This window comes from Scleropages formosus, chromosome 9 (assembly GCF_900964775.1).
Source record: "Scleropages formosus chromosome 9, fSclFor1.1, whole genome shotgun sequence".
NCBI lineage: Eukaryota > Metazoa > Chordata > Actinopteri > Osteoglossiformes > Osteoglossidae > Scleropages > Scleropages formosus.
Genome location: NC_041814.1, coordinates 14,882,716 through 14,897,970, shown reverse-complemented (window position 1 = coordinate 14,897,970; position 15,255 = coordinate 14,882,716). Strand labels below are relative to the sequence as shown.

The following is a 15,255-nucleotide window of genomic DNA, read 5'->3' as shown; positions in this document are numbered from 1 at the left end:
ACTCCAGCTGTCTTTCAGCTGCTTATAAACTGCTCTGTTCAGTGAGCTCAGGGGCACAGCATCAGACCCATGATCCTGTGGGATATGCAGTATCCTCCTCACCCCCCCGACATCAGATTTCTCTGGACACCTCTGCCATCAGGCCATTTACTCTGCTGGTGTCTCACATGGGGGAGTGTGGTGGCACAGATTTGGCTGGATCCTGCTCTCTGGCAGGTTTGGGGTTTGAGTCCTGCTTGGGGTGCCTTGTGATGGACTGGCGTCCCATCCTGGGTATGTCCCCTCCCCCTCCAGCCGTACGTCCTGTGTTGCCAGGTTAGGCTCTGGCTCGCCACGACCCCGCTTGGGACAAGCGGTTTCAGTTAATGTGTGTGTGAACAGTTCACTAATGTCCCTGTTTGGTTTGGAACTCTAGAATGTTTTTTTCAGAAAGAACCATTAAACGGAGATGTGAAACCCATAAAGAAACACGGGCTGTGGCCTGCCAGGTCCGTCACCATTCTACGCTCCGGATCTCCTGTTTGACTTCCCACACAAAATATCAGTGTTTGTCCAGTAAGCCCAGAGCATGGAATGTCCTGCACACCTCCCACAACTCCCCAAAGGCCTCCATCGTCTTGTTCCCGTGTTCAGAACTCGCTCTCAGCACCAGCGGACTGTGCGTAAAAATCATTACAGGACTGTAGAAACTCAAAACCCATTCCGAAGAAGAACGCAAAGCAAATACGTTCCTACTGAGCTTACTAGCCCAATAACACAAAGATTCATTTCTGGCAGAACTGATAGGAGGTCAATAATAATGAGCTACTACTGAAGAAAATGGGGTCAGTTTTGTTTCCAGACCCACAAAGGAGTCCTCTGTGTTGTTACTGTGTCCAGGACTCTCACCTGTGAAGATAATTAGAAGGATAGAAAGTGGTCTAGTGGAGTAGAAAAACCAGTGGCCAGGAAGACCCATTGGCCTTTACCTGCCATAGGTAGTGTTTAGAATGCATTAGACTCCCCTCCTTCTTCTCAAAATGTGCTGTATGGTGTCAGACATGGACAGCAATAAGAAGAAATTCAACACATTTGAGAGAGGGCACACTATAGAAAGCAGACTGACACTTTCTGGCAAACTGATGCAAAATATTTATTACAATTTCTTTTAGATGCAGTAGTACGTTTCTTTATTACTTCTCAAACGTAAAGTTCCATACATGGAAACTTTTTTTCAAATCTGTAAATAATGTTATGAAAATAATCGTTGAAAACTCACATTTTTTTTTAAAATTTCTATATCTTACAATCCACCCTGAATATCAAGGCTGCAGGAACAAAAATAATGCAAAAGGAAGAAAGATTTTTACAGCTGTACCAAAATTTAAAAAAAAAAAACAAAACAAAAAAAACAAAAAAATGGGTTTGCAAAGCCTCTTACATATTTTGAAAGAAATCAAAGCATTACAAGTATCTGGTGATTAGCAAAACAGCAGATTCTAAATACACAAAACAGAACATAATGCAACTACACCTTAACTTAAACAGCTGGAATTATTTTGAGCCTGAAGAGTTAACCAAACTGTAAAATGAATATTGTGCTGAAGAATTCCAGAGAAAAGAATTAAATGAGGAGACTGGGAGGCCTGGGTAAATTCTAGATTATGTTTGCTGACTTCCTTAATAGTCTGACACTGTGCCATAACAAGTCCACAATTTGTGTGGGATTTCTACAAACCACATCTAGCTCCATTGCCCGACGCCAACAATGTCATGGAGCACTGCAACTTTCTTTGGTTTAGAAATGGAACATTGTTCTTTCACGGTTATCACAAAAATTTAGAACGTGAAGGATTAGCCAAAATTAAATTTAAAAAAAACTAACACTTTGTTCAGAGCCCTACATGGATACTTGGAGAAAATGTACAGCTTATCAAGGGTTAAACTGAACAATGTCCCCTACCGTCAACTATGGTGACAAGACCAAGTTACAGTTTAACTTACTAATGTCATCACTTTAATAGAAGTTCTCTTTATCCTGGAAACTAAGAGATGTTCTCTGCTGTGTGTGACATTCAGGCTACATCACGTATTTATGGTAAAATATCATTAGATCATTTTAGGAACTTATTGAATAGTTGCTGAACTTATGTAGTAAAATGAAGCAAAACAGTCTTGGGTAACAGTGTCAAGATGGCGACACTTTAGACCAGGTTTGAGTACTGATCTTGCAGACAGTTATACAGACAGCAAGTTCCCTTCATTAGCTGCCATGTGACACAGTAAGTTCTGTTGGACATTTCCCCCCCCCGACAGCGATTACCATGGACAGACGTTGTGGCAGTGACAGGTTCACAACAGGTACCACAGGAAACTGCGAGTAACAAATATACTGTGTCAATAAATCACAATTATGATTGTTTGTCAACACCACAACTACCATCTGTTTTGCAAAAAAAAAAGATGTCAAAGCCAGGTTTTATTCCTAGTATTTTAGTTTTTCAAGAACCCGTGTCATTTCCATTTATGCATCACACCATCATGGTTTAAATTTAAGTCATGTGTTCTGGCCTTTTCCAAAAATCATTATTTTCACTGAACAAGAAAACTGGAGTAACACAGGACAGGAAGTTACACACAAGCCAGAACTTATTTTGCTCTGATATGACTGGTTTCCCCTGTGTGCTGGGAAAGGAATCAACACAAAAACAAAAACTCTGTACTAAAGAAAAGCAATGAAATGAAAGAAATCCATCTGAAGCCACATCAGGTATCGTCGTCTGAAGTCTGACTGCTGCTGCTGGTCTCGGACTCAGAGCCCTCGGTCAGGCCTGTGTTGGCAGGCCCTCTCCAGGGGGACAATGGAAGTGAAACAGCCCCAGCCTTCAGGAGCACACCATTCCTCTTCAGCTGCAACACACACATTGACAGCGTCAGGTTTACAGTAACCGATTCCCGACTGTCAGTTCCCTTTCTTCCAACACCAGACCAGGCCAAGTTACAATTTATGAAGCTTACTTGCTCAGTTTTTTCCTGAAATTCTTTTAGCTCTTCCTCAGTGAGGGGCAAGAAATTTTCATCATTCTCTGGATATTCCTGCCAGCCCATGGACTTCAGTAATCTGTCAGATACAGCAGATGCCATTAAGACTGCTTGCACCATTCAGATGACCTACTGTTCCCCCCCGCCCCCCAAACACTTTTGGTGGCACAGTGAGTAGTCCTGTGTCTCACAGCACCTGGGTGGTGTGGCAGGTCTTGGGTTTGATACCTGTTCAGTCTTTGTGGAGTCTGCATGTTCTTCCCATGTTTATGTGGGTTTGCTGCGGATGCTCCGGTTTCCTTCCACAGTCCAAAGACATGCTATTTAAGTGGGCTGTTGACTCTAAAATCACCCATAGAAAGAGTGTGTGTGGGAGGCAAAGTGTATGTTTCTCTGGTATATGGACTTATTGTGGACTCAAAGTGATTCATTGTAAGTGTATCTAGCAGTGTAAGTCACCTTGGTGAATAAGGTGCGTGGGCTGATAACACTACAGAGTTCACTGGAACTTGCTTTGGAGAAAAGCATCTGCTAAATGAATAAATGTAAATTCTCAAATTCTGTATTCATAATCTACACAAAACTTAATACAACCAGGAGTAGTTAAATCAACCAATTGTTTTATTGTATGCACACTGTTCCCTCATCTTTCCCTTGTCCAATAATAGCGCATTCCTGTGTTTAATGTGCAATTTATTTACCTGTGCTCAGCCTCCAGGGAACTGGACAGGTGCTCAGTGTCTGAGTCGCTGAGAGAGTGAGAGACACCGTTCTTGTGGCAAAGAGCCTCACTTTGCTCCTTGGCTTCCAAGGGACTGTCATCACCCTGAGAAAGTGAATGACAATGATGTGGCTCAAAACTGCATGCAATGTGACCATCAGACCGCTGCACTTCTCTCCGCGAGTTGCTCACCTCTTCGTGAATTCCATGGCTCTCCTCCCCATTCGTCTCATCTTTCAGAGCCCGCAAAAACTCGCTCTTGCGGTCAGTGCCACCACGTCGCATTAGCTTGAGGCGTGAGGGGGTAATGTCTACTGGGGGAGTGGTGCTGGAAGGATGCTGGGATAGCAAAAGGTACCCACGAGTAAATAACACGGTGTATTTAATAAACTTTTTTCATTGGTCCTACTTAAACAGTTATCAAATATATTAATAAGCTATGCAGAGTCCATCCTAAAATACTTAAACAGCTGAAGTGGAGGATATGTAGTCTCTCACAGTATCTTGACCAGCATGTGAAACACAAACTACTTGCCCTTCTGCAACCCAGATTTTGCCTCACACACCATCCAAGCAGTAAACACAAACTATGCACATGTAAAAAAAATCTTCCCAATATTATTGAAATTGAAACAGACCTATAAGGAAGCAGCTTTACCTCCTTTGATGCTGTGTTGCTTGGGGTGCTGACAGGTGTCAAAGGTTTGGTCACAAGGACGGGGCTGGTGAAGGCAGAGTCCCTTCCCGAGAAGTGTAAACCTGGTTTAGCTTCCCTTCCATTGGGTTTCCACAGAGCAGGCTGGATGAAAGAAAGCAAATGCAATTTATATTCAAAAAAAAAAAAAAAAATTCACAAGAAACCAACCAACCAACCAACCAGTCAACACACTATATGCACCATGTCACAATTGCTTGTTTCTCATTCCACTATAAACAGGATAATCAGCTATCAAATTACTGGTGCTGATGCACTTACTGACCAATGATTTGGACATGGAGGGTTTTGTGCGTTTTGGCGTGTACAGTTCTGACCATGCCCAAAATTCAAACCTCAAAAAAAACACCGAGCTCTAACCTTGTTAGGGGTTGCAGCTGGCTTTGGTACCAGGTTCTTGTAAACACTTGGGGCAGTACTGGGGACTCTGGTGCCATTGGTGGGGAAGGGTCCTGGGCTAGCAAACCCTGCAGAGAAAGCTGCGCAGGGGTCCTCTTTCGAAACCTTCTTAATTACCAGAACCTTGGACGTGGCTTGCTTGGCACTGGGTGGGTTCTCTATGGTGGAAAGTGGCACAATAAGCACTTGGTTCAGAACCACCTGGGTAGTTGAATAGCTGAATAGCAATGCAGGGCAAGGCCTCACCCCACACTCCAGCAGGCATCCCCACAGCGCGTGCCAGGCTTGCCTGCTTTCCAGTTACTTCTGGGTTCAGGGAGGGCTGCCAAAAACATAACAGAAAAAGTAAACTCACAACTCATTCACAATCACATAAAACACTGTGCTGTTTTCAGTGTTTGTACTTGGAACCCTCTGCTTCCTGTAAGTACACCTACAGGACCTGAGTGATAAGCATTGCTTCTATAAACCATTAAACCACACCTGTTATAACAGGAGCCTGTAAGCAATAACTGTTTAACATGTTTCTTATGCCATAATTGGAAACACATCACAATGGCACTGAAGTGCCAAATTTATTTAACACTCACGCTAATAATTTCTAATCCTGAAAATGTTATTTGGTTAAAGGTATTATTTCACAGTTAGTTACATGAGAGAGGTCACTCACAAAGTCCTCTTCAACAAACTTCAGCTTATCCTCCTTTTGTTCTTCATCAGAGAACTTGTCCTGGACAGAGGCACCCTTGCGAGGGTGGAAGTTGCCGTTGCGTTGTCGGTGCCCTCCAGGCCTTTCCCTATCTCTTTCACCTCCTCGTTTAGGGTTACGACTGTGGTGGTGGTGGTGGTGCGATGTGCTGCTCTCCTGGCTCCATGGTGTCCCCTGCCAGCCAGAGGACTCCTTCCAGCTTGGCCCACTGACCAAACCACCTTGACTTCCTTTGGACACACCCGAGTCAACAGAGTCGTGTCGCAGGAGTGATGGCTGCTGCCATCCATCTAGAGAACAGCGAGGAGCACCTCAATTGTTCAATACACAAAGTACTAAAAACAACATGCACCACATATTCTAGACCAGGACAACTACAAAATAAAAACTGTTTACATCTCACAGCTTAACAGGTAAAAGGTCACGTGTTTTATACATAAAATGATTGCGTCAGTCGGCATGACAGAAAAATCAATAAAACAAGCAGTTATGACCATCTCATAGAGGGAAAATTTCTGGAATTTCAGAATAAGTGGAGGTGATGTGCTCAGGCTGAATCCCCAAGTCATTCTAAGGTCCTGAAACCGCACCTGCTGGGGCTCGGAAGGGTTCATTATTGAAGAAGCCATCAGAGGAGTTGTGGCGACGCCGGCTCACTTTGGGCCTCCCATCTCCACGGGAAAGGTGCTCTCCATGCTTTTCAAAGCTGGATGGGGGGGACTGGGGAGGGAGGATGATTGTTCGGGATATTTGTTGCATCATGATTAGAAATACAGCCTATTGTCATTTGGTAAAGTCACTGAAGGCTGGGGACTCACCTTAGCAGACTGAGGTGTTGCAAAGTTAAGCCAGGCAGGAACAAAGTCATGCTGCGCCATTTAGGTCCAGAGTTTCCAGTCAGAGGGTCGAGGCATCAAACCTCATGGCCAGGATCTGAATCAGCACAAAACAGTGTTACTTATCCTAAAATAGAGATAACAGACATGCAGTTTCCATTTTATGCATTTTCAGATTAGTGTTTATTGCCAGCATGTGGAACAAAAGAAAAGCAAATGGAACCATTATAGTAGAAATCCAATTTATATAGCAACTGAAGAACTGAATCTGCATGACACGCACTTTGTTGGCTATGACTGAACAGCAAGCTTCTGCTATAACAGAAACATATAAAGTAACTGCAATTCATTTAAGACTTGAAACCACTTCTCAATGGAAAGTGCAACATTGCCCCTCATACATTAATACATCCCCAAACAAAACTCAGAAAGGTCCTTACCCAGAGTTGTAGACTCTGAAGTCTAGGGAATTCTTCCCCTCCCTGTACAAGATCCAACAGGCCAATAGAGTTCAGCTGAGGTGTCCAAATTGTCAACTGCTGCTTCCAGAGCTGAGTTTTGTATTATTTGGATGCGCTGAGGAATGATCACTTGCGAGAACCAAGGCAGCTCTGGGTAGGTGTGTGCAAGGGCGACGGCTGAGACGGACAACGAAGAGTTCTTGATACGGATGCCTAAAGAGACTTGTGTCCGGTAACCCAAGAACACTTAACGGACGTTAATGAGTATGGGCTTCCTCAGGTGAGTTATCCTGTAGATAACAGGATGCTGGCCAGTGAGCAACAGTTTATTGTGTCTATTGTGTCCAAGGGCAATGAAGTCTGTCAGAGCATTAAAGAAAGAGAACTACTGCCCTGCAGGCCAGGGGTTTATCTCCTCTTTTCAAGCTCTGGAAGCTGCACAATGTGCCAGCTCTGGACACAATGACTTCTTCAGCAGCCCATTTTACCTCTCTGCCAGCATATATGCAGAGGGGAAAAAGGAGAGGAGGAAAAAAGGGGGAAGGGGGGAAAAAAAAAAAAAAAAAAAAAAAAAGGGGGCAGTGGCCTAAAGTCTGATTTGCAGAAACTGATAGAAACTTATGTTCACCTCATCAAGAAAGTGACAGAGTGAAATGCTGCTGCAGGGAAGGAGCTTGGAGCAGTCACATTGTGTCACATTGTAGCACTGACTGCATGCTCTTACGGCACTTACATCATTTCTCAATTTTTTTTTAACCCAAAGAACGTTTCAACTATATTATATTCACAGAGAATTTTCCTCCTTACTTGCTTTAACACTGCATGCAAAATACACTTGATTTCTTTGTCGAAAACTGAATCTAAATTTTGAATTAATAAAAATAACTGGAAATCTGACATTGACAATTACAATTCTCACACGCGTTTCTCTGCAAGTGAGGGGTGGAAATTAAAGTGACTGACATGTGTTGTGCTCAGTGCTAGCTGTCAAGGCTTTCTAAACCCGGATGTCAAATTCTGCTAATCTTCTCCTTTTCTCCAGTTTCTTGATGCTTGCTCAAGATGATCAGATCCCTAGAAAGGAAATGAGGTGGGGGAGAATGCTGACATCTGCAAAATTAAATAACTCCAAGCACCCCCACCCCCCTAAACACCATGTATTGTTTTACCTTTCACCACACTGGAAGTAACAAAAAGTTCCCCCGATTTACAAGAAGTTAGAATGATTAGCCTAAACACAGCCAATAAACCAACCAGGAGTTTCTAACATTAAAGATGTAAACCGTAAAAGGAGTTTATTTCACTTTGCATCAATAAGCACCACAAAGCGAGTGAGGACCCAACAGGCATCATTACCAAAGCTTCTCCAGTCTTTGCAGAAACTCTTTGGAGTTTCTGTCATATAGCTATTTCAATGTCCCAGCCTTTAAAGAAAAAGACTCACTAATAACATGAGAAGCTAAAAAACTATTAGTATGGGAACATTTTCTCTAAGGGAAAAATGTATTACGTTTCCTAAAATAACACAGAACTGAACACGTTTTTTTCTACAGTATGGTATACTCTAGAACATCACACATTACTACACAATGCTGCATGGAATAAATCTGCTTCTAGGTTTCTGGGCTGAATACAGGCCAAGCAGAATAATGTCCACTCAGCTTTCAGTGTAAGGTAGGAAAAGGCAGTAAACATGGTTATGTTGGTGACCTAATACCAAAAAGATTTTCCCCACTCTGCAGTGGAACAAGAAAAGCAATGTCCCAAAACTGCATTTACCAATACAAAGTATGGCCAGTGAGCTTCTACATGTTAAGTGACTGATCTCCAACATCCTCAGCAGGTGGTCTCTGCACTGCAGACTCCCCAGGTACACCTGTCCCATTCAGCCAAACATCATATTTAACTTATAAAAGATACATCACGAACACTGAAACTAAGATCTCAATATCTTCCAATGTACCTCAACACTAAAACTGGGTTCAACCAAATTTCTGTGGCTCATTTTTTTTGTTGAGATACTAAATATAAAACTCTGATGCTTAACTGACACATAATGGAAGTACGGACAGTCCCCGAGTTATGATGGTGTGACTTATGATTTTTTGACTTTATGATGGTGCGATAGCGATACGCATTCAGTAGAAACCACACTTCGAATTTAGATTTTCCCAGGCAAGTGATATGCAGTGCGATACTCCCTCATGATGCTGAGCAAAGGCAGTGATCTGCATCTCCCCGTCTGCCACGCAGTCACTAGTGTATACAACCGATACTCTACAGTGTTCTGTGTTGCCAGCATTTATTTGGATCCCCCCCATATCTACTTTGTGTTTTGTGCATCCATCGTGTGCATGAAACACCCATCTGTGTCTCCTAGCACTGGCGAGAAGAAGAAGAGGAAGACAATTACTCTTGAGGAAAAACTCAAAATAACTGCATACCGTGAAGGCAGCAAGCCAGCAATGGCCATCGCACGTAAACTTGGACTTTTGCAAGCGACAGTCTCAACCATCTTAAAGGAGAAGAAGCGATGCTGTTCAGTAGATTAGGTGTATTAAATACATTTGACTTACGATGTGTCTATCGGAATGTAACCCCATCGTAAGTCAGGGACCATCTGTATAGGACAAAACTAGAGAAATCTGATACTAGGTGCATTTAACAGTTTCCAATTCTTAATCAGACACCTGCTAACACAATGACAGGAGGGATTAGTAAAAATTTTTCAGCTATGGACACACTGCAAAGCTGGCTGATTTCTTTAAATACAGCAGGTCTTATGGTACAACGCAGGTGGACTAATGGTGCCTTGAGAAAACAGCACTGCCCTCACTCCTGTGAGGATCATTACAATAACTATTATTATGTTCCACTCCTGTTGAAGTCAGTTGTACGTTGTTACTAAAGCGACCCTGGATATGCAACATGTGCTAAATGGCAAAAATATTAAATTAGTTCATTCAAAGCCCTTTGAAGAAACATTATGAATAAAAGTTTGAAGTAGTGTAGAAATATTTGTCAGTATTACATAACCATTTCTTTCTATAGGAACACATTAACAGTCAGAGCTCTTGTCATTCTATTTATTTATTCCTTCACTTAAGCAGTATATTTAGTTTGTCTTGTGCAAGCTGTATGACTCCTGCCAACTTCCTGACACGTGCACATCAATCTATGTCTTTTCTTATATGCTTTAAGGCCATTTTTCACCACAGAATCATTACATCATAAACAGATGCTGGAAAACAGTTTGGTTTAAGAGAGAAGACCATTAACATAACTGCTTGACTTGTTGGTGAAACCAGCAGCACCAAAAGCAAGGAAAAGAAGAAAACACCATGCCAAAGCCCTGGCTGAAGAAAGCAAGATCAACTGGCCCTGCAGTCCAAGAAGATGTTGCCAGGCAAGTGGGTATGTGTTCAATGTCTATCACCAACCTATGCTGTATGTGCCCTCCTACCCTTATTTGCCCCCTTTTTTATTGTACCAGAATCTCCATACGAGTTACACCGGATAGTACTTCCAGTTGAAATTATAAAATGCTGTTACAAATCAGAGGTTCATCTGATGTGTATTTTTCAAGCACATATTTAAAATTTGAGACTAGCAGACCGCTGGCTGATAATCACACAGATGAACAATCGAAAGCGGATTACCTTGTGTTAGTAATTTTACAGGCTGCCACCCAACAGCTCGGATGAATGCCGCTAGTTTTGTACAGAACGACACATTGTCATAGCTTTAGAATCTTAACTACCCTAAAGTTAGACCGTAATGTTACATATTAAAATGTATTAGCCTAGTACTCCATATTACTTTAGGACTGACCAGATTTAGCAGGTTTACAAAATATACTATAGACTTTTCCTCAATATAGCCATTGGGTTGTTAGTTAAACTTCTGGAATTTTCTCTACATATATCATGTACAAGAACAGCTTCTAAATTAGCAAGTACATTATGAGAATTTCCAAACTACTAATTGCGGAAAAATAAAATCTGACAGCTTAACTCTGAGATAAATATTTGTGTAATTTTCTTTAAGGATTTATATCTCTGGACCTCTAAATATGAAAAACTTACCCATGGAACACTCATAAATCGGTCTGCCACTAAAGATAACCATACTTTAAATACTATTCAAAGAAACATTAAGTACCTAACAAAGTGTGTGGACAGGAACGGCACAGCTACTAGCCCACACAAAATACTCAGTGCTTCCTCTGCTGTGGTCAGGTCAGCAAGTCTGTAAGCCGAGTGTTCCGCTGTTTCAGTTTGACATCAGTTCTGGTACTGACCCCATGCAACATCATTTTAATCATCATCAGAAGCAGCAGCAACAAAATTGATGATTCTGCAAAAGTGTTTCCAGTGTGCATTTACAGTACATTATACAAGGGGATGCGCAAGGTTGGGTATGCCATTGTAAAACACAATAATTTACATTTAGCTGACATTTTGCTCCAAGGCAACTAAGTGTTCAGCTATGATTATTTACCCAAAGATACGGCTGAGTAATTTTACTGGAGCAATTTATGGCAAATCGGGTACTACAACTAGAGGTGAGATTCAATCCTGTAACCTTAAGGTTCAAAGGGAGCAGCTCTAACCCGAGTTTTACCAGCTGCCCGATTTATACAGTGTGGTAAATATTAACTGAAGAAATTCAAGTAAGTACCTTGATGAGGAAGGAGAGGAATTTGAACTAAGGACCTTCATCTACAATGAGACAGCTGTAAACACTCTGCCACCTGCTGCTAGATACTCAAAAGTGAGGCAGTCAAGAAGCAAACAAAAGGCCTGCTCCTATGTTCCTAAAAAAAAAAAAACCTGATTCAGACAAAAAAAAAAAAAAAAAATCCCTAAATGTTTTGTTCCACATGATAACTACAAAATACACATGCTAACCACTCAGCTTTAAGTGATTAATAGAAACACCAATTTATGCGGTACTCTAGGACTTTGCTCACTTCTTCATTCTGATCCCATTGTGGTCAGGGTGGTACCGAGTTGCGTGCACCACTTTATTTGCACATTGTCTATTTACACACTGACACTTGTCTTGGTCTGACATTTATTTATTCAATCCAGTAATATGTACGTTGCTTTGCAGCATCTACTAAATCAATATATGTATGTCTTTGGTCAGTAACAATGGAAACTCCTTTTGGATTAGTAAAGTTTTTTTTTTTTTTTTTTAACCCATGTATGTGAGAGGAAGTCTGAGTGCTCTCCACAGGCTGCCTTTGGCTTTATCCACTAGATGGGTAGAGTCAAGGTGCAATCTGCTTTGTACAGCAGCTTCTCCAAGTGTAGAGTACTGCATTACATCCTTATCCAAAACACATACGCTACGCACACTAGTGCACAACTACAGCAACAGGGCCTGGCAGCATTTAGGGCAACTGCACAGTCCCCCTTTCTTTCTAATACGCCGGGTGCACAAACGACTCGCCTGGTACTGGGAAGAGCGAGCGCCCAAAAAAAAAAAAAAAAAAAAAAAAAAAAAAAAAAAAAAAAAAAAAAGACTACTCTGTACTGGCTTGGCTGTGGACAGCTGGTAGTACAGTGGTTAGAGCATCAGCCTTTGTAACCCAAAGGTTACAAGTTCAAATCTCACTTCCACCCTTAGTACCCTTGCACAACATACGTACCCTGAATTGCTCCAGTAGAATTACCCAGCTATATAAATGGGTAATTAACTGTAGATTTACATTGTAAGTCACTTGGGAGGAAAGCATCAGCAAAAACAATGCATTTACATTCATTCATTCATTCATTTAGCTGATGCTTTTCTCCAAAGCAGCTTACAGGGTTGAGGTTGCAGTCATTTACCCATTTATACAGCTGGGTAATTTTGTTGGAGCAATTTAGGGTAAGTACCTTGCTCAAGAGTACTACAGCTAGAGGTAAAGCTCAAACTTATGACCTTCAGGTCTAAAGGCAATAGCTCTAACCATTACCCTACCAGCTGTCCCATACATGTCAATGTACAGTATTCTATAATAATACCCAAGTGCTGGGGGGGGAAAATCACTAGACTTCACTAAAGCAAATTTAAAAAAAAAAAAAAAAAAACCCGACTAGTATTAACTATTCTATTGTGAACAATGTAACAAGCGCGTTTGTTCTTTTTCTTGTTGTGTTTCTCTTTCTTCCAAACTAGTAACAGACAATAACATTCACTTTTTCATTGATTGTACGGCTCACTGTAGACGCGCATGCGCTTTCCGAGTCTAGACCGTAGAACATGGGCTCAGCGGTCCGTGTAGCGACCTGTACAATGAAAGTGATGAATGCGGCAGAGGCAAAAGGCAGAAAGAAGAGAAAACAAAAAAGAGAAAAATAAAAGAAAGGAACAAGAAAGAAAATGCGAGACGGGAAAAAAAAAAAAAAAAAAAAGTCAGTGCCCCACACACACAGACGTGACGAAGAAACGCGAACTGAGTTTGAACTCACCTGAGTGTCGCCGCAGCTCAGAAGTGAGTCGGCCGAGCCTCCCCTCTTATAATAACGTGTCATTCACATTGCGGGCGAGGCGTTTAGCTCTCCGACCAACACGCGAAAATGTCACTTGGCGAACAGAAAAACCGCAAGCGGGCCGGGAAGCGTGGCCGTTTCAAGCGGGATACGAGGCTGAGCGCCAGCGCGAAGCCCGGCGGCGCCGCCGCAAGTGGCTAAGCTATGAGGCTAGCTCAACAACACACTTCGCTCCACTTCCAAAATGGCCGCCCTGCGTCCCTCCACACAGCAACAAACGTCTCAACCCTACACACGCACCTCTATTCCCAGAGAACTGGGCTCCGTCGTCTCTTATTAATAATCCAGCGTGCGCGCGAACACAATAACTACGCCGTCTGCCAGCACCTGCGCTTACAACCCTTTATTGGTAGCAGGATAAATCCAGTAGTATTTGCGGGAGCGCACAGAGTTTGCTCCTCGAGTCGCTCCGCCTCTTTCCTGACTGCTGCCTCCAGGCTCGTTAATCGATGTCCGAGCGATGAAAGCGTCACAACATCCGCCGAGGTCGCAGCTCTCGTGCTTGCAGGAAAAGTTTGGTCTGGTAATGAAGGCTATTCCTAGGCTAATGGTTCTGTTGGAGAGGTCTGTTACCCTGCTGTTGTTTCTATAGCGAATCCAGTTGATAGTCCATGTGGAAGGATCTATTTTTCGCGGTCTCTCAGAAATAATAACAAGGCAGCGGTTCGGTCTTTGTTTCGGAATGAAGTTGCCACCTTCACTGCTATGGAACACCTTTGACAATCATGAATGTCAAGTTTGGCTGTTGACTCACAAATACTTCTTTAGCTAACAAGGTTAGGGAAATCTCTTTCAAGTTTAATACACAAATTCTATCCCGTCAAGCATTTTCTTGGAAGATTCAAGGATGGGATTGATGTAAAATTGTTCTTTTTGCAACCTGCACCCAGAAACCTCACCTCTTGGCACTGCCATTATTATACCAAAAAGCTATGGAGAGATGTCTCAAAATTTATTATTGATAAACTGTGTGTAAGGATTTTGCTTTGTTCTAGGAATATGTACTGTTTGGGTTCTTTCGTTTTGATAGACGTGCAGAGAAACAAGCGTATATCATTAATTTATTAATCATTTTGGCTAGATATCATATACACAGGTCAAACTTTGCTAATAAAAACCTATATTTTCTGTTTTTCTTAAAGACGTTAAGCAGTACATAAACACTATCGAGGAGTGTGATAATAAGAAGGCCATTAAGACTGTTTATTATTGTAATGTTTTTAAGATCTTGATGTAATGTCTCATTATTTGAGTGTTTTGTAATTTTTGAGGTTTTTTTTTCATTAGTATTATTATTCCCCCTGGCTAGGTTGACTGTTCTGAATTAACGTTCTTGTATTGTGTGAGATTTGTTCAAAAAAAAAAAAAAGCTCTCCTGCTTGCGCGCAGAGCCCCCAGTGCCGTTATTCCTTTAATTTTTCACTTATCTTTTATGAACGGTACAGCAAGAAGTCGAGTACAAAGCTTTACCAGAGTATTATAGTTACCAGTTCCATATAACTTAGTGCTTGTTCTCACTTTACGTATAACATAAAAGTCACATATCTCCAACACACGACTCAGTAAAGTCCATCCATTGTCAAGAACCGCTTAAATTTCTAAATGCTTTCGGTTGCCCGCCGTGCGAAGTTGTTGCAACGGAACTACACTCGGCGCTGTTGCCAAGTTCCAGACGGACGATAAAAACATTGCACGTCTCCGCTGAGCGGAAGTGACGATGGGCTTCAGCCGAGCGATTGAGGGTTCTTGTCTCATTTGATGTGTGCAGAAGAGTCCTGACCATAAGTGCGCTTTTATTTGTGTTGCGTCGTGATTTATGGTTTTTCCACATATATTTCGTGTTTGGGATTA

The 15,255-nt window shown here is 42.0% G+C and overlaps 1 protein-coding gene across 3 annotated transcripts; it reads right to left on the bottom strand.

Annotated features, from left to right (window-relative positions):
* Nucleotides 1-2,490: 2,490 nt before the first annotated feature.
* LOC108935547 (vasculin-like protein 1) lies at nt 2,491-13,819 on the bottom strand. 3 transcript variants are annotated; one of them, XM_018754259.2, is made up of 13 exons: nt 13,324-13,819; nt 13,051-13,140; nt 6,842-7,936; nt 6,384-6,498; nt 6,156-6,285; nt 5,527-5,855; nt 5,103-5,178; nt 4,818-5,014; nt 4,401-4,541; nt 3,935-4,081; nt 3,723-3,847; nt 2,998-3,100; nt 2,491-2,889 (listed from the first exon to the last, which is right to left on the bottom strand). In XM_018754259.2, the coding sequence occupies exons 4-13, from the start codon at nt 6,441-6,443 to the stop codon at nt 2,746-2,748; spliced, it is 1,452 nt and encodes a 483-aa protein (XP_018609775.1). In that variant the 5' UTR covers nt 6,444-6,498; nt 6,842-7,936; nt 13,051-13,140; nt 13,324-13,819; the 3' UTR covers nt 2,491-2,745. The 3 variants fall into 3 exon arrangements, with proteins under 3 accessions (XP_018609775.1, XP_018609774.1, XP_018609776.1); XM_018754258.2 differs by lacking the exon at nt 13,051-13,140; XM_018754260.2 differs by lacking the exon at nt 13,051-13,140 and having other exon boundaries at nt 13,645-13,819.
* Between the last annotated feature and the right edge of the window lie 1,436 nt (nt 13,820-15,255).

Bases quoted from the DNA above. Each gene is read 5' to 3' on its own strand.
- LOC108935547 (XM_018754259.2), bottom strand. From the start codon at position 6,443: ATGGCGCAGCATGACTTTGTTCCTGCCTGGCTTAACTTTGCAACACCT. The intron at 6,286-6,383 runs GTGAGTCCCCAG...CTCCCTCCCCAG, and splicing joins CAACACCTCAGTCTGCTAAG to TCCCCCCCATCCAGCTTTGA. The intron at 4,082-4,400 runs GTAAAGCTGCTT...TTGCTATCCCAG, and splicing joins GCAACACAGCATCAAAGGAG to CATCCTTCCAGCACCACTCC.